Source organism: Leucopleurus acutus (genome assembly GCF_964270905.1).
Source record: "Leucopleurus acutus genome assembly, chromosome: 8".
Lineage (NCBI taxonomy): Eukaryota > Metazoa > Chordata > Mammalia > Artiodactyla > Delphinidae > Leucopleurus > Leucopleurus acutus.
In genome coordinates, this window is record NC_139151.1 from 87,375,030 (window position 1) to 87,394,604 (window position 19,575).

Genomic DNA, 19,575 nt, shown 5'->3' on the forward strand with positions numbered 1-19,575 from the left:
GGTAATCCAATGGAGGTCATCTCTCAGCAGGGCACAGGGGACAGCGACATGATTTCAACATGGATGGGAGAAAGAGGTCCCCAGGTGTAACGGGGAAGGACAAGAAAACATGGGAAATCCTGCTCTTGAAGAATCTGGTGTATAAAAATCCAGACTTTCAAATATAAAAAAATAGAAGTTTCTTCATATGCACCCAATATTTTATTTTGCTTCATTTAAAATTAATTATTAATAATTTATTGTGTATCTTTTTTTTCTATTTTAAAAGGGACATATGACTGATAAAAAATTAAACAGTACAGAAATTTTTGGTAAATATGATACAAAAATGATAAAGCTCTTGTTTAATCTGGTCTTACACTTATGCCCCTGACCCCTATGGCCTGGTGTGTATTCTTCAATGAGTCTCTTTAAACATCCAACTTTCCTAAGAAAAATTGAAAAGGACTCCATTTATGAATGTTTGAGATGGAGAAATTTTCCAACTCTGGCTTGGGGTTGAAGATGACCCCCTGACCCTGTTTGCCTTGGACTTTCAGGGCTGAACCCAGGAAAGTTCCAGACAAAGTGGGACAGTTGGTCACTCTAGTGTCACTTAACTTCTAAGTGGGTCTATGGATCTGAAGCCTGATCCTCTGAAGCTGGGACTTGATGCTTTGTTCCAATTCTGTGAGCTGTTACTGTTTTCCTGTTTCCTTCAAGGTGAAGCAAGAACCTCTGGCCCTTCTTCTTTCTGGGAGTCCAGTGGAGATGCAGGGTTTTGCAGTGTGGGAGGATGGATGGGAAGGGAACCTTCTTCCACGTCAGCCATGCTGTGACTCCTCTCCACTTGACCCCTTGTACAAAGAGGACATGAAGACCCATAAAGCCACATCCCAGAGACCCTACTTCCTGCTGATTTGAACATGGACTCCATCTTCAGGAACTTCTCAGCTCCCACCTGCCCAGCCTCATGATGTCATATGAACCTTGGGTATAAACAAACAGAAGCTCCTGAAAGCCACAGGCCATCTCTCACATATTATTGCAGTGGCTTCTGCTCACTCTTTATCTTAGTGAGCAGAAAGCTGTGTCCCCCAGGACTGTTGTGTGATTGGACAGGCCTGGGTATAAAATAGTGGGGATATACAAGAAGTATCTAAAGAGGGTGGCACAGCGCGGAGAAATCCTTGCACCTGCTTCTTTGACAGTTTTGCTGAAAGTGAAATGAGAGCAAGGCCACCCTCACTTGGGGGATAAAGCTGGTCTAAGAATTATAAAGGGGATTTGAAACAGAGACTGTCCTAGGTAGACTGATGACTCATTTTTGAGTCATCCTCACACTATTGGTACCAATGGCTTTCCGTATTCTCCTTTTACAGAATAGTGAAGTGGTTAAGGACATGCACTTTGAAACCCACTTCATTATTTAGTGAAGTGTATCTGTGGGTAAGTTTCTCCATTTCTCTAAACTTCTGTTGCTTTTCTTTGGGGAAAATAATATCAAATGCGTAGAATTGTTGTGAAAAATAAGTGATATGTAAAGCACTTGGAAGCTTGGCCTATTGCTGTGGATAACTAGGGGCTAAAATTGTCAATCCTGGGTTGTAGATGAGGAGATGGAACCTCATAAAGTTTAAGTAATAAATCCAAGACCTGAGGCAAGATTTAAATCCTGGTCTGTGACTTCAAAACTCTAGTAATGTAAACGTAATGTTGTTACAAGGAGCACAAACTTCCCTGACTGAGAACTGACCAGGTAGGTCATTTCAAAATTATGATAAAAACGATCATATGGTTAGCATTTGATGAGTACCTACTAAAGGCAGACACTGTTCCAAGTATTTTCTTATAATAACTCTCACTGTATAACCTCATTGACTCTTTGAGGTATATACAGTTCGTATTTCCATCTTACCGATGAGGAAACTGAGGCGCAGAGCTATAGAACACTGGCAGAAGCCCCAAATTATGTTGACAAGATCATTTCCAACCAAACAGTCCTGGGGAGTGAACTGGCAGCTTTGGCAGTGTTCCAGCACACGCCCATGTGTGGTTCTACACTCAGGCCCCCCAGCGAAGCTTCCTGATGAGCCAGGTGCCAGCTGGAGCTGGGGGCTCCTGGCCTGTGATTGGCTGCCATCATTTGTGGTTAGCCCTGTGTGGTGGGGGAGGCTGGGAAGGACAGTGGAGGCTGATAAATATTGCAGCAGGCTGCTCTGAAAGACAGGAGGACACACTCTGCCTTCTCTTTGATATCAAGTAATATCAACCAAATTGCAGACATCCCAACACTTTGTCCAGGCAGCCTGCTGAGCAAGGTAACACTCATATTTTTCACGCCTTGAGTCACAATATTTATGACATTTTTATGTTTCTACTTAGAAGTACTTGGGCTTTTTCCCTTGCAGGGAATGAGAGGAGGGAGCAAGGGAAGCTGACGTACATTTGGTTTTTCTCTCTAATCTATGAAAATAGGAAAGGAACAAAAAACCAAGTTGAGGAAGACACTGTAGGTTCATAGAGAAGATGCAAAATATCTGAATTACTGTAAATGAGTGCTGCAGGCAAAGGAAGCGTTTAAGGAGTGCCTTTTTTCTTTGTCCACACCACACCCGGGGATATTAGTTCCCCGACCAGGCGCGGAAGCTCAGAGTACTAACTAGTGGACTGCCAGGGAATTCCCTAAGGAGTGCTTCTTGAATGGATTTGTAAAAGGAATCAGCAGAAGGAAAGGTGTGAGGTACTTGGAAAAAAATACCGTGCTGGTCCAGGCAAGAAAAATAATCAGGAGCAAACAAATTCTGGGGTTGGAGGAAATGTATACTTGCTCAGGTATTTGCCAGGTACTGCCAGGAATTTCCTGAACTAGATCGGACTAAGCAGAAGACCAGTATTTCTCCAAGCATGACCTGTGGGCCCCTAGTAGCAGGATCACTGAAATGCTTGTTAAAAAATATGATTTCTGGACTCCATCTCAGATGGAGAATCAGACTTGCTGGGACCTGATGATATTTTTTTTAAACACAAGCTCCCTAGTGATTCTGATACATGGCAATTTTGAGAATTGCCACTGTAGAGACCCTACACAGAGGTTACGTTCTTGAATGGGATTCCTGAACATGGGCTGTGACAGTGCACTTCTCTTTCTGAAGTGGTTCAAGCAAGGTGTTGCCTGGAGGAAGAACCAGAATCTTCAGGTCATTTTGTGGATGCCTGAGACATAAAAAGTCTTTTGATGCTTTCAGCTTTTTGATGCTGGTGTTTGGCAAATAGTAGACAATAGTATTTGTGGAGTGAATGAACGAATAAATGAGTGGGACAGTGACAATAAGGGGTAACTCTGGGCCACACAGTATTCACTTGAACATTGTATACGGACCAAGTTGAAGATGTTAAGAGGAGAGATTGTGGACCAAGTACCAGTACGTTTGTGTGTGTAGGGTGTGTGTGTGTAGGGTGTGTGTGTGTAGGGTCTGAGTGTGTAGGGTCTGAGTGTGTAGGGTGTGTGTGTGTAGGGTGTGTGTGTGTAGGGTCTGAGTGTGTAGGGTCTGTGTGTGTGTAGGGTGTGTGTGTAGGGTCTGAGTGTGTAGGGTGTGTGTGTGTAGGGTGTGTGTGTGTAGGGTCTGAGTGTGTAGGGTGTGTGGGTAGGGTGTGTGTGTGTAGGGTGTGTATGTGTAGGGTGTGTGTGTGTGTGTAGGGTCTGAGTGTGTAGGGTGTGTGTGTGTAGGGTGTGTGTGTGTAGGGTCTGAGTGTGTACGGTCTGTGTGTGTAGGGTGTGTGTGTAGGGTGTGTGTGTGTAGGGTGTGTGTGTGTAGGGTCTGTGTGTGTGTAGGGTCTGAGTGTGTATGGTCTGTGCGTGTAGGGTCTGAGTGTGTAGGGTCTGTGTGTGTGTAGGGTGTGTGCGTGTAGGGTCTGTGTGTGTGTAGGGTGTGTGTGTGTAGGGTCTGAATGTGTAGGGTGTGTGTGTGTGTAGGGTCTGAGTGTGTACGGTGTGTGTGTGTAGGGTCTGAGTGTGTAGGGTGTGTGTGTGTAGGGTGTGTGTGGGTAGGGTCTGAGTGTGTACGGTCTGTGTGTGTAGGGTGTGTGTGTGTAGGGTGTGTGTGTGTAGGGTCTGAGTGTGTACGGTCTGTGTGTGTAGGGTGTGTGTGTAGGGTGTGTGTGTGTAGGGCTGGGCTGGGAGTCACGGGTGGTGCTGCTGTGGTTCTACCTCCAGAAATAACTAAGGATGCTCTCATAAAAATGACACTTCTGCCCCAGCCAAGCCACCCCAGACCGGCTTGTCAAAATGAATCCACGCCCTGTGGGGAAAAGGAGCCCTGTAGCTGTGATAGCAGGTGATGGCAGTGCTGAGAGGGCAGAGCCCATGGGAACAGGGCTGAGCCAGCAACAACCACCCCGCCTTGTAGAGCCTGAGGCTGGTTCACTGCTGAGACCTTTTGTTAGAAGAGGGGAGATCAAGCATCTGCAAGATTCCTGAGTGTCAAAAACAAAAAAAAATCCATGACCGACAAGATAACTCTTTCATAGTCCTAACTTCATGTGTCTGCAGGTCCATATTTCAGTCCCCTTTCAACATGTTTACCAGAAAAGAAAGATAAGCTAAGAATGGTGGTCAGATTTGAGTCTTAGCCAAATCTTAAACTTTTCTGGGGGGAAATTTAGGAAGAAATATGGAAAAGGGACCATGGGTACATAGAAATCTAGCCTTTACAACATTTTTTCCCTAAAGTGAATATATCGCAAAAATTAAAAAAATAATCTGTATTTGTTGTGAAACATTCTAATGATATAAAAATGAATTAAATAGAAAACTAGAGATCTCCTTACCAGTGCCAATTCTATTTTCTAGAGTTAACATTGTTAAGGTTTTAGTGCATATCCTTCCAGGTTTTCTGTATTTTCAGATATATACAAACATGCATAAATGAAGTCTTACTATACTTGCTATTGTTCTTCTGCTCTCTGCTTTGTCATGTGGGCATCTTTTTGTATCTTGACGTATATAGAAATTGCACATATGATCAATGCATATAGAAATTTAAAATTTCTGTGTTGTTTTCCATTGTATATCTGGACCAGAGTTTATTTAATAATGCCCTATTGGTGATCATTTATGCTGTTTTCTATTTTTCAAAGTAACAAACAGATCTTTTAAACAGATTTTTAATTTTTTTCTTTCTCTCTCTCTCTGTCTCTCTCCATATAAATATCACTGTGGGAATAACCTGTGGGAATGTTTCAATAGGATAATTTCTAAAAGCAAATTTATTGCACAAAAGATAATATATATTTAAAAAATTTAAAGACATTGCCACATTTCCACTAGAAATATTATACCAATTTACACTTCTCCCAAGACTGTATGAAGATATCTGCAATCCCCATGCCTATATTAATGCTGATTAATATCAATACTTTTAATTTTTGCTAATCAGATAGACAAACGATACCTTATTAGAACTAGTTATTAAAAGTTCTATCTTCTAAAAGTAATATAAGTTTATTTCAGAGGAAGTAAAAATCATAGATAAAGATAAAAAATATAAAACATCTATAGCTTTCACAGATCACCACTATTAGCATCTTGGTGTATGTTCCCCTAAAAATAAGAAGAATAACACATTTCTCCCACTCCCTCTTACTTCTAGTTTGGATAAACTTTTAGCAATTAAGTAGAAAAACAATCTAATAAATAAATTTGATTGGGATGTCAATGGCTAATAACTGCTTGGGGATGGTACTCTTTCCATGGGAGTAGTTACACAAATGTATTTTGGCAGATTTTGACCCAACATTTCAGGCCAATGCCAGTCAGGAGAGGGTGGGTAGGGAGGGGAGAGAGTTCTAGGGAGCCTTCCAACATGCCTTGTGGTTGACTTACTCATTGTGAAAGTTCAGTATTTAACTTGAGTAGCTCTAAAGAGGGTCATGCATGCATTTTTTTTTAAAGAAGAACTCAAAATATTATCTTGGAATTCCAGAGAACTAGTGCAGAAAAAGACAGGGAAGGGAAAGCCTAAAGAAATAAAAAAGACACTTGGGAATGAGTTCAAAGCAATGGGGCAGAGGGCAGGGGACACGGAAAGTCCTCGGCCCTGACCCAGGACAGAATTTAGGAACATAATAGAACTGTAAACAGCCCTGAGATGTTGGTTGGGCTGCAGATGAAATATTGAATACTTCTGATGTTAATGAGACCTTTGAAATGGTTTGGAACTGTTTGGTTCTCACACAGTTCTGCATATAGAACAAGGTAACAGGATTTCCTTCTCAACAAAGACTGGAAGTTGGCTTTTAGTTTTTATGAAAAACATAAACCTCTGAAGCATAACGCATGCAAGATGCAATAAAATTCAGTGGTTTAAAGGGGCGATCTGACAGGAAGCTTTGTTAGCAGCTGTCAGGACAACCCTTGTGGCTTCCTCTCCCACCCCTACCCCCAAATCCCACCTCTGGGCAAAGTGTGTTCATCTGAGGATTAGTCTCCATGATCACATGACTAGAAAAATTATCATCAGTTTGGTTAGTTAGTTAATTGAGGGGGAAACCTTGTTTGATAAAATTGGCAGGTCAAGAGCATTAACCCAGGCAAATATGAGAAATATAGATGATAGTCTGAAAATACAGTTGCTGTTTTCCCAGTTGTGTGTACTGAAGAATTTTGAGAATATTGGGCTAATTGGGTATAGAGACACTCAAATGGCATTTTGAGACTTTTTTCTGCTGCTCCATGATGTCTACACCACAAACCAGATTGCTAGGGTTTCCTGGAATGTATAATTGCTAACGTTTTTCAAAGAAGAAAAATATTACTCCCACCTCTTCTTATTACAAACTATAGAGCTAATGACCAGTGCCCCGTAATGACTTTCAGGATGGCCTGTGTAATTTTATCTGAAAATACTTGAACTTTTCATCTTAAAATTCTTCAGAATCTTTGTACATGCACACTGTAGTTTGTTGCAGGTTTAGAGAGTTCTGTGGGTTTTATTCCTGATGGAGAAACAACCTTATAATTTACAGCAGCGTTCGCTAATTAAAATTGTAAGCATAATTACTATCCATGATACTTATTATTAGCGTGCATTCATAAAGCTCAAAATTCACTTCATCCTTTCACGTCCTGAGTAATTAGTTTCTTTGGATTTGTAGCTTTATCATCCCTTTATGTTCCATTTGGAAGAAATCAACAACCAACCTCCCGGGAGACAGCTTTAAAAAGCTGGAAATATATTGTCCAGCTAATGCAATGAGACTGATACAATGCAGAAAATATGACTCTTCTTTGGTTTAGTAGACAGCTTTTCCTTGCATTTATTCAGCAAATAACTATTGAGCACATAATGTGTGCTAGGAAACTTGGGGAGACAGAGATAAATCACTCAAGGATTCTGTCCTCAAAGACCTTAAGATTTCACTGGAAGGGAAATAATATTGTACATATATAATAGTGTACATCAACTATACCTCAATAAAAAATAATAAGTTAAAAAAATAAGTTTGTACATATATATGTGAAATAAACCATGGTGTTGCATGTAATTAGATACATGGTATAGATGACCATCAGCACTGTCAGAACAGGGAATGACCCTCTCTCCGCTATATGATCAGCACCTAACATAGTATATTAAAATAGGAGGTTTAATAATTATCTTTTTGGATGATTTAATAAGTGAATAATTGAATGTACTCATTTGTATTCCTTCCAAGGTACATCAGTGGGATATTGAAATTTTTTCCTAATCTGACTTGTTTTTATTGTTTCCAGGTACCTCAGCCAGCATGGCTGTCTCTTTGCCACCCACCCTGGGACTCAGTTCCGCCCCAGACGAAATCCAGCACCCACATATTAAATTTTCAGAATGGAAATTTAAGCTATTCAGGGTGAGATCCTTTGAAAAGTCACCTGAAAATGCTCAAGCGGAAAAGCAAGATTCCTCCGAAGGGAAACCCTCTCTAGAGCGATCTCCAGCAGTCCTGGACACGCCTGGTGGTCAGAAACCAGCTCTGACTCAACTGGCATTGAAGCCCCACCCAAAGTTTCTGAAGAAATCCCATGATGACAGGAAAGCAAGAGACAAAGCCACGCACCAAGCCAACCTGCGACATCTCTGCCGCATCTGCGGGAATCCTTTCAAAGCCGATGGGCACAATAGGAGATACCCAGTCCATGGGCCTGTGGATGGTAAAACCCAAGTCCTTTTACGAAAGAAGGAAAAGAGGGCCACGTCCTGGCCAGACCTCATTGCCAAGGTTTTCCGGATCGATGTGAAGGCCGATGTGGACTCGATCCATCCCACTGAGTTCTGCCATAACTGCTGGAGCTTCATGTACAGGAGGTTTAGCAGTGCCCCGTGTGAGGCTTACTCCCCAAGGAATGCAACCATGGAGTGGTCCTCCCACACAACACCCTGTGACATCTGCCACATTGCCCGTCAGGGACTCAAGAGGAAGGGTCATCAGCCAAGCGTGCAGCTCAGCAAAAAACTCAGAACTGTGATTGACCGAGCTCGAGAAGTCCGTCGGCGCAAGAGGAGAGCCCAGGCCAGGATCAGCAGCAAGGAACTGAAGAAGAAAATCGCCAACTGCAGTAAGATACATCTCAGTACCCAGCTCCTGGCACTGGACTTCCCGGCGCACTTTGTGAAATCTGTCTCCTGCCAGCTTTGTGAACACATTCTGGCGGACCCTGTAGAGACCAGCTGTAAGCATGTATTTTGCAGGATCTGCATTCTCAGATGCTTCAAAGTCATGGGAAATTATTGTCCTTCTTGCCGGTACCCCTGCTTCCCTACTGACCTGGAGAGTCCAGTGAAGTCTTTTCTGAGCATCTTGAATTCCCTGATGGTGAAATGTCCAGCCAAAGAGTGTAATGAGGAGGTCAGCTTGGAAAAATATAATCACCATGTCTCAAGCCACAAGGAATCGAAAGAGACTTTCGTGCATATTAATAAAGGGGGCCGGCCCCGCCAGCATCTCCTGTCCCTGACCCGGAGGGCTCAGAAGCACCGTCTGAGGGAGCTCAAGCTGCAAGTCAAGGCTTTCGCTGACAAAGAAGAAGGTGGAGATGTGAAGTCGGTGTGCCTGACCTTGTTCCTGCTGGCTCTGAGGGCAAGGAATGAGCACAGACAAGCCGACGAGCTGGAGGCCATCATGCAGGGACGGGGCTCCGGCCTGCAGCCGGCTGTTTGCTTGGCCATCCGTGTCAACACCTTCCTCAGCTGCAGCCAGTACCACAAGATGTACAGGACTGTGAAGGCCATCACAGGCAGGCAGATCTTCCAGCCTTTGCACGCCCTTCGGAGTGCTGAGAAGGTCCTTCTGCCAGGCCACCACCCCTTCGAGTGGCAGCCACCTCTGAAGAACGTGTCTTCCAGCACTGACGTGGGCATTATTGATGGACTGTCTGGACTGTCCTCCTCTGTGGATGACTACCCGGTGGACACCATCGCCAAGCGCTTCCGCTATGATTCAGCTTTGGTGTCTGCTCTGATGGACATGGAAGAAGACATCCTGGCGGGCATGAGAGACCAAGACCTTGAGGACTACCTGAATGGCCCCTTCACCGTAGTGGTGAAGGAGTCTTGTGATGGGATGGGAGACGTGGGTGAGAAGCACGGCAGTGGGCCAGCGGTTCCGGAAAAGGCAGTTCGGTTTTCCTTCACTATCATGAAAATCACCATCGCTCATGGGTCACAGAACGTGAAGGTGTTTGAGGAAGCCAAGCCTAACTCTGAACTGTGTTGCAAGCCCTTGTGCCTCATGCTGGCAGATGAGTCTGACCATGAGACCCTGACGGCCATCCTGAGCCCTCTCATTGCCGAGAGGGAGGCCATGAAGAGCAGCAAATTAATGCTTGAGATGGGAGGCATCCTCCGGACTTTCAAGTTCATCTTTAGGGGCACCGGGTATGATGAGAAACTTGTCCGGGAAGTGGAAGGACTCGAGGCTTCGGGTTCAGTCTACATTTGTACCCTTTGTGATGCCACCCGCCTGGAAGCCTCTCAAAATCTTGTCTTCCACTCCATCACCAGAAGCCACGTTGATAATCTGGAACGCTATGAGGTCTGGCGTTCCAACCCATACCATGAGACGGTGGAGGAACTGCGGGACCGGGTGAAGGGGGTCTCGGCCAAACCCTTCATTGAGACGGTCCCTTCCATAGATGCACTCCACTGCGACATCGGCAACGCAGCTGAGTTCTACAAGATTTTCCAGCTGGAGATAGGGGAGGTGTATAAGAACCCCAGTGCCTCCAAAGAGGAGAGGAAAAGATGGCAGGCTGCCTTGGACAAGCACCTCCGGAAGAAGATGAATCTGAAACCAATCATGAGGATGAATGGCAACTTTGCCAGGAAGCTCATGACCAAAGAGACGGTTGAAGCAGTTTGTGAATTAATTCCCTCCGAGGAGAGGCACGAAGCTCTGAGGGAACTAATGGACCTTTATTTGAAGATGAAACCTGTCTGGCGATCATCATGCCCTGCTAAGGAGTGCCCAGAATCCCTCTGCCAGTATAGCTTCAATTCACAGCGTTTTGCTGAGCTCCTCTCCACCAAGTTCAAGTATAGATACGAGGGCAAAATCACCAATTATTTTCACAAAACCCTGGCTCACGTCCCTGAAATTATTGAGAGGGATGGCTCCATTGGGGCCTGGGCAAGTGAGGGAAACGAGTCTGGCAACAAACTGTTTAGGCGCTTCCGGAAAATGAATGCCAGGCAGTCCAAGTACTACGAAATGGAAGATGTCTTGAAACATCACTGGTTGTATACCTCCAAATACCTGCAGAAGTTTATGAATGCTCATAATGCATTGAAAACTTCAGGGTTTACCATAAACTCCCAGGGAAGCTTAGGGGACTCATTAGACCTAGAGGACTCTCCAGAATCTCAAAATTCAATGGAATTTTAAGCAGGGCAGCCACTTATGAGATGGTTTTGCAAATAAATTTTCCTCTGGGTGGCATTGTGACCTTCTCCTGGTACCCTTCACTCCTGTGTATGGGGCTTCACCACCCAAGCGGTGGTAGGTTGGAGAGGCCACAGATGCTGAACCCATGTCAGGAATGGATAACTGGTGAGCTGATTGCTTGAGCCATTTAGGGAGTTCAGAAAAGCAACAGGAGGAATCAGTTATTTGAAAGCTCAATAGCTGAGAACAGGAGTAACTGAGGGGGACCAGAGATGAACAAAGATATGTGTATGTGTGACCGTGTGACGTGAAAATCAAAGTCAAGGTTGTCAAAGGACAGCCAGTGAAGGCAGGAAAGGAATTTGACTTGTGGTTTCCATCTACCACCACCTCCCCAGTTATTCTAGTTTATATTGAGATGTGTTTTCTATATTGAGATGTGTGTTTTCTATATCATTTTTGCAGAATTATTTATTTTATAAATTTCACATATTTTGGCTTATTCTACAAGATTCAGGAAAGCTTTTCAGATCTCTCTAATAATCATATCTTACATTTGTATGGCACAGTGACCTTGACAATGCTCCTGGTGCATTTTGTCATTTGGTACACTTATGCAGAATACCCTACATCCAGAAGATTTTTGGAAAATCAGTCTTTTTCTGGATTTAAATGATGTCTCTGTTGTAACTCTTGGAGTTTAGGAGATCATCTGGTACCATGGATTTTTCAATCATAAAGGGAGAATAAAACCGTTAGCTGCAGTTGGTTACTAAATCTTGTGATAATACAAGTTTACTTAGCTATCAGTAGCCAGGTATGATTTTTATTTTTTACTTTTAATTAATTTAGATTCTCCAAATGCTTTTCCATACAATCTCAAAGCCACAGAGGCTATTAAAATCTGGTTTTGTTTACTGTATGAAAACAGTCTTGCTGAAAATTTCTGCCAGGTTTTCTTCATTTGAAACCTGGGTCAATTTTACTAAATCCACTTTTCATGGAGTTTTTCCCTTTGCAATGTGTTATTTTTTTCTATTATGATCAGCTTACTTTCAGTGTATTAAGATTTTTGTAGCAGGATATCTTTGTACTTTTCTCACCTGCTAAGTTTACATGGAGCCTGCTCGTGGTACAGTGGAAGAGTTAATATTTGTAGAGGGTTTTTTTTTTTTTGCCACTTTTAGAATATTTCTACATTCATTTTGCCTCATTTTTCCTCACTACAACTCTGTGGGGTAGGCATGGTTATGATTTTCATTTGGTGGAGAGTTAAATGATTTGCCCAAAGTTACAGGGATAGTACATACCTGATCTGGAATTTGAACACAGTCCTTTTGTCTCCAAATTCCACGTTGTTTCTACCACGAAAATTAACCACTTTTTTTAAAATTTTTTTTCTTTTTTTTAATAAGGAAGTAATATAATTTATTTAGAATCTACAACTAATCACTATAGTTTGTAATCTTGGGATTACATTTCTTGGGGGCAGGGATGGGTGGGTTTTAAGTCCTTGGTGTGCTTTGGGCCTTTTGCTGGAAGAAAGAATTGCCAAAATTCCCAAGAGCCTCCCAAACCTCTGGTGGCTCCAGTTTTGGGAAACTATTGTCTGTATCCTTAGAAATTTGGGAATTGCCAATTGTTGGCAGTTTAGAGCAGGCATGGGATTTTACATGCTAGTGAGTCATAATGATATGTTAGTGTTAATTAGTTTTTTTCTTCCTTTGATTTTATTGGTCTTAATTGCCACTCTTCATACAGAGTATATCAAAGAGCTTTGTAATTTGGTTGTCAGACGTGCATCAGTGATATTATCCTAAATGGTATGCATTTGGTCCTTTTACAGGGATTGAACCTGGTATTTTTCCATTTAAAAAATACAGCGTTTTTTCTTGCTTTATATATATAGAATACATAAATTACAAAGATGTTTGTAATTTAGTTTTCAAAAAGATATACATATTTTAATTTTATTTTTTCTTGAAAATGTTTAAGTTTTGCATTTTGTAAACAAATGGGCTTTGAAGCCATGACTTTCCTTCATCCCATTTAATCCTTACAGCATGTCTCTGCACGAATAAACAGATAAATTCATGTAATCATCTTACCCCCTGAAGCATGCTGGCGCTGGTTTGTAGATTTTTTTCCTGCTTCTACTCTGTTACTCGATTGGTGGCAATGTAAATACTTTCCAATATTAAATTCAACTTTTCTAGCATTTAGGAACTATTCTGAATGCATGTGAGTAACAGCATGATTTATAGCACAACCCTCCCAATAATCCCTTAATCAGATCACATTTTGACAAACCCCAGGAACATCTGGCTGCAGGAATTTCAATATGTAGAAATGCTGCCTATGGTTGTTTTTGCCCTCACTGTTGAGATTGTAATATACTAGACCCTGGTTTTATATTCAAGGTTTATTTTTGACAATGCCCACTGTAAATGCAGCCACACACTCTAGGGAAATTCACCACAATGAGTGGAGTTTTTGTTTTGTTTTGTTTTGTTTTTAAGTATACACTGAGACTTGAGAAGTGCAATGCATTTTTCTCCCATGAAACCTGATTCTACAAGTTCTCCTGCCAACCCACTGAGGTGCACTGCAGGGACCAGTGATAATGGCTGATGAAAATTGATGAATGGTCAGTATGAGGCCAAAAAGTGCTTTGGGATTAATAAATATGTACCAAGAAGCAAGAGCAGGAGGAAAAGATGCCTTTTCCTTCCAGGTGAACTGAAATTTAGTTTTGCTTCCATTTGTTTTCACAAAATATAGATGAAGACAAAGATTTTTTTGGTTGAGCTTGTGGGTCTCGCATTAGATCAAACAGAATTCAGATTACACACAGCTAGGAGATAGAGTTTGTAAGCACCAGTGGTGGTCGGGAGAACGAATCATCATTTAGATGCAAGTGATTTTTTTTTTTTTTTTGTAGTACGCGGGCCTCTCACTGCTGTGGCCTCTCCCATTGCGGAGCACAGGCTCCGGAAGCGCAGGCCCAGCGGCCATGGCTCACGGGCCCAGCCGCTCCGCGGCATGTGGGATCTTCCCGGACCGGGGCACAAACCCGTGTCCCCTAGCATCGGCAGGCGGACTCTCAACCACTGCGCCACCAGGGAAGCCCTGCAAGTGATTTTTGCTTGCAGATATGTATGTGTCTTCAGTTATTGTTTGGGAGGTGGTACTATTCTTTCAATGTTAAGAGGTTTTTTAATAAGAGTAGTTATTTTGTCCCTATTTTATTTTTTTCATTTAACCATAGTAATCTACATAAATATATACCTCATTCGTTTTTGGTGAGATTTTTCTTTTTGTGGAATTGCACTTCACTTTATTTTCATACAAATAATTGTAAAGTTTGTTTACTGGCTTCCAAGACTCTTCTTCTTCTTCTTTTTGTGTTTGCTTTAGGAAAAGTTCAGGTACCAGGATGCAATTGTTTTATTTGGTGATTTGATGCAAAGGACCTGTATTTTCATGTCAAATGATTTCAATTAAAATATGTGTTTCAATACTTATTTTTATATTTTAATATTTTCATTCCTTATTAATGTTATGGTTATTGTTAACAACTTTATGTTTAAGTATTTGAAATAAAAGTTTAAAATTTGAAAATAGTGAGTATTGTGATTTGTATTCAAATAATAATATTGAGTGCAACATTTAAAAAAATGAAGTAACTTTTTTTTTTGAGGGAAATACAAAATAAATTTGATGATCTTATAATAAAAAGCAACAGAATGGTGACAATGAGTATAATTTATACTACTATAGGAGAGATGATTTGGTTCCAGATACTTAAGGTAAATGTAGGATGTGAAAATGAGTCCTATTTAAACTCCTTTGAGAGTCTGATGAAAATATGACCCTGTTCCCCAGAAAATTCACACATTCATATACCAACATTTTGGTCAGAGTAGTTGACTTGTCTAGGGCCACACAGATAATGGTAGAAGTAAGCTAGAGCCCAGGTTCTTTTGACCAGTTCTTTTCCTAGTGATAACAACAAAAGCAGCAGTAACAACAACAGTAATGATAGCTACCACTGACCAAACAGTGTGGTGGACACTTTGCATATGGTTTTCTCATTGCATCCTTTTGGAGTCAGTACCACTATTTTCTTCATGTTATACACGTGGTCCCTGAAGCTTATCTCAGCCAGAAAATGGCAGAACCACGTCTTGGCAATCTTCCCCCTAGTTCTGTCCATGTTACCTTCATACTAGTCTGTCATCTCCACATCATCCGTGAAATTTCAAGTAACTTAGTGCCACTTTCTGGAGACTTCCAAGCTCCCTCCTACTCAGAACACAGATTTAGCCCGGCTGCTTCCATGCAACCATACCAGTTTTTTTTAATATCGAAATATGTTTGTACTTGTAGGTAGGTAGCCTGTTCCCCAAAGGCCCTGTTCCTGCAGCCCCTCCCCGTCCCCCAGGATCTCAGATCCAGCATCTAATAAGTTAACTTTTGGCACAGCAGGGAGCTTTAAGGACCTGCTCCTGCACCCTCTTTTTTCACTCATTTTTTAAAAAAACTCCTATTATCCTTGCCTTGTACTATTTTTTCCCAGCTTTATTGAGGTATTATGGACAAATAAAATTGTATTTATTTAAAGTGATGATTTGATATAAATATACATTGTAAAATACTTTTCGCAATCAAGTTAATTAGCTCATCCAGTGCCTCACACAGTTACCTCTTGTGCGTGCGGTGAGAACACTTAAGATCTACGCTTTTAACAAATTTTAAGTGTACAAGGCAGTACAGTGTCATTAATATAGTCACCAAGCTGCACATTAGATCCTCAGAACTTACTCATAACTGAAAGTTTGTACCCTTTGATCAAGTATTTGAACATTACCCCCTGCATTTGAGAATGAAGCATCTTCTCACACTTTAAGGTCCAGCTAATTTCTATATCATTCCCAATACCCTTTGTAACTACTTCAGCCTATTTTTAAAACAAATATTTATAGGATGTCTTCTATGAGCAGGCAACATGTGTTTGGCACACACCAGAGATATAGCGGTGAACACAGATGGTTTCCGCTCACAAAGAACTGTGTGGAGGTAGACATTGAATCAACTATAAGCCTAACAAATGCATGACTCCACAGTCTAGTATGTGTTATGAAGGAAAAGTACTAGGTACAATCAAAGTGCAGTAAGACAATGGAATTTAAACTGGGGAATCAGAGAAGTGTCTCGGAAGAAGGAACCTTTAATGGAGACTGGTAGGATGAGTGGGGTGAGGGCAGGTGAGAGGTGATAGACCTGGGTCAACTTAGCCTATGGGAACACTGAGGTGGGAGAGTGATTGGAGGTGTTTAGGAACTGAAGGAAGGTCTGTGTGGCAGAAGCAGATAGAGAGGAAGAGGGTGCTGCATGAGTCTAGAGAATCAGGCAGATGCCTCAAAATGTAGGACTCTGTGGTTTGGTAAAGACTTTGGATCCTACCCCAAGTGCAAATGGAAACCATTGCGGAGTTTGAGGCAGGTAACTGTTGCAATCCATGCCACGCCAGGAGAGGGACACCAGTGGAATGCTTTTGGAAGGTATTAAATGTGAAAGGATTTCCAAGATTGAGAAGGTTATGCATATAAATTTAAATGATGGAGTAGCTATTTCAAACATTTTTGACATCGGTCACACACTGCCTGCTAATTCATATGTCTCACTCCCTTAGTTAGGTGACTGTGTCCAACTCTAGGCTGGAGAAGATGCAGGGAGATTCTGCAGTATCCTCAACTTGACAGCCTCACCTGTTCATAAAGTTAGCATTTCTTCCCCTGACATTTTCCCTTCTTTTTCACGGAAATTTCTTTTCCTTCCTGGCTTTCAGAATGAGGTATTAGTTCTCTTAGGAATAAGTGGGCTATATTAGACGTTTCCTGACAGAATTAGGTTTGGGAAATGGTAAATTCCAAGACAAAAAGCAATATTCTATACTGGAATGGAATTTGGTGGCATATAGATAATTTGGAATTCTTGGCACTGTGGATTAGAATGACTGCCTGTTCTATCTAAATATACCATGATATCCATTCTAATCTTGTGTGAACTCTTTTCACTAGAAAAGAGAATAATTTTAACCCAAGACCTCACCTCATCTCTTTCTGTGAATTTCACCATACTTTTTGTTCCCAAGTTCTATGAGATGTGATAGTTTGATTGATCAAGATATTTAGAACACAGATTTATTTCCATGTCTCATCCTTCATTTATTAAAGACTGGAAAGATAGAAGGACAACTGCAGAAGTGAGTACATTTCAGTTCATATACAGTGAGCTTAATTCAAGAAACATTTTCAGAGCAACTATAATGTAACAGAAACCATGCTTGGTACCAAGGATACAAAGTTGCTTTCTAGGAGCCCACTGCCAAACAGAGAAGGCAGGCATATATGGTCTCAGAACAGTCAGATGATTGGAGGGGCCATGGTGGAGGCAGGGAGACCAAGTCAGGAGGTTGTTTAAACAGTCTAAGCACAAGATAATACAGACAGGGGCAATGAGTCTGCAGAGCATGGGGCTTTGTTTCTACTTTAACAGGACTCTGTTAGTACCCTTCATTATAACTTCCAGGTACTTGTGACTATTTCATCTGGTTGTTTAAATATATGCTATAGCAGGTATTGGCTTCGTGCTTACCACATCCATTTCCCTTTTCTGGGCACACAAACTATGTTTCTATTTCCCAGTTCCTTTGCATCTAGGTGGGGACATACAACTAGTTTTTGTTTTTTTGTTTTTTTAATCAGTGGAATGTCAGAGGAAATCATCTATCACTTGCAGGCTGAAACATTTGCATGAGGGTGTGCCTTCTCTGTGTTCTTTCTTTTCCTTGTATCTGAAGTCTTCAGGATCCAAGATAAAGATGAAGATGGCACAGTTGACAAACAGAAAAAGCCTGATTCCCTGGGACACATCTTGGAGGAATGCCACTCAGATGGATAGCTTAATAAGGGAAACCTGCATTGCAACCTGCTTGAATGAAAAATAAACTTTGTGACAATTTACTGGTGTTTGGGATTTTTTTTGCTAGCACAGCCAGTGTCAATTATCCTGACATACTTATTTTCTTATTCTCATCTATGGAGTCATTCAGAGGTTTGTTGGTTCCATTTATTCTTACATCTCTTGCTTATTCAGTTAGTATAATTTATTCACTCTATTTTACTCTAAATATCTATATCAGTGTTAAGCTAGGCAATGAATAGGTCTCTTTGACTGCCCATATTGGAATACAGATGCAACTCACTGAAGAATTTAATTCAGTTCATTTCAATGACAATTTAAGTGCCTATAATATGCCAGACATTATGCTAAGTACTAGGTATATAGAAATTACAAAGTATCCTATACCTTGGGTTGAACTGTGGAGTTGGGAGAACAGTAGAAACCCCAGATAAGCTTGGGGAAGTCAGGAGCAGAGCGAAGGTGCACCTCACTTTCCTGACAGAGTGTAAGAAGCAAGTGACTTTCAGAGGCGAAATGGTGATGAAGTGGTTTAGCCAGAGAAACTTGGGAAGAGGTTCTGTGACCCAGTAAAGGTGCAAGAGCAGGAAGATGTGCCCAGGGGTGGTACAGAAAACAGACAAGTCCTAGATGGTCTCACAGAGAGAACTGTGGCCACGCTGGGAAAGGAAGGGGCAGAAAGATCTCCCATCATGTGAGCCCAGAAGGGACCTGAAAGCGGCAGAGAGAGAGAGAGAGAGAGAGAGAGAGAGAGAGAGAGAGAGAGAAAGAGAGAGGGAGGGAGAGAGAGAGAGAGAGAGTGAGAGCATTCTAGACCTTATAATACCTTGTGGTTAAGGCTGAGGTGCAACCCAGGAGTCATCTTCCAAGCTAACCTCAGGCCAGGTGGATGTTGAGAAGCAGCTAGTGAGGCGGGACAATGACCCTAAGTACCAGATACTTCACCCTCACTCGTTCCTACTCTTGACACCTCAGCATTATATTTCTTCTGGAACTTGGAGAAAAAGTTGGGTGAACACAGAGAGCTCTAAATTTATTAAAGCTAAATTTCCAACGCACAGTAAAAGGGATGCATAATGTAATGTGAGTTGATTTATAGAAAAATAGTTTTATTTCTTGTAACTCTGAGTTTATAAGCAGAGATTTGCAAGCATTACAGCTATTAAGGAGGAGATGGGACTCGGAGGAGGCTTCCTGTAGGAGAAGCAGGTGTCTGAACTGGGATGTAAAGAGTGGATAGGAATGGACCAGATGGACTAGGGTATTGGCAGGTGTTATAAAGTACAGGAGGGAAAGTGTGCCCTGCAGAAGGAATGGGTTGCCCCAAGGCCCTGAGTACGTGTGAAACAACTAGGGCTGCTCACCAGAAATGTTATCAGTTCAACATTTTTGGAGACTGAGCACAAAGTGTGAAGAGAGTAGTAAAACAGAGAGGTAAGCAGTAGGGGACAGGTCAACATGATAGGAATGAAATTGATGTGATTTTATTGTACTGATGAAAAACTGGGGGCCCCTGCCCTGCTCACCTCTCCATGCGTATGCCACTCCTTGCTCCCCTTGTTTACTATGTGCTCCCCAGACTGATGTTCTTTCAGTTCCTCAAACGTGACAAGCTTCATCTCACCCTTTAGACAAACTACTCCTTTTCCACTATGCTTTCCCTCCTCCTAACACATTGAACTCATTTGT

At 41.8% G+C, this 19,575-nt stretch overlaps 1 protein-coding gene across 1 annotated transcript; it reads left to right on the top strand.

The window, feature by feature from the left end:
- Positions 1-7,767: 7,767 nt before the first annotated feature.
- On the top strand, positions 7,768-10,899 carry RAG1 (recombination activating 1; the record flags this gene model as incomplete). The annotated part of the gene is made up of 1 exon (XM_082845007.1): positions 7,768-10,899. The coding sequence occupies one exon, from the start codon at positions 7,768-7,770 to the stop codon at positions 10,897-10,899; it is 3,132 nt and encodes a 1,043-aa protein (XP_082701133.1).
- Between the last annotated feature and the right edge of the window lie 8,676 nt (positions 10,900-19,575).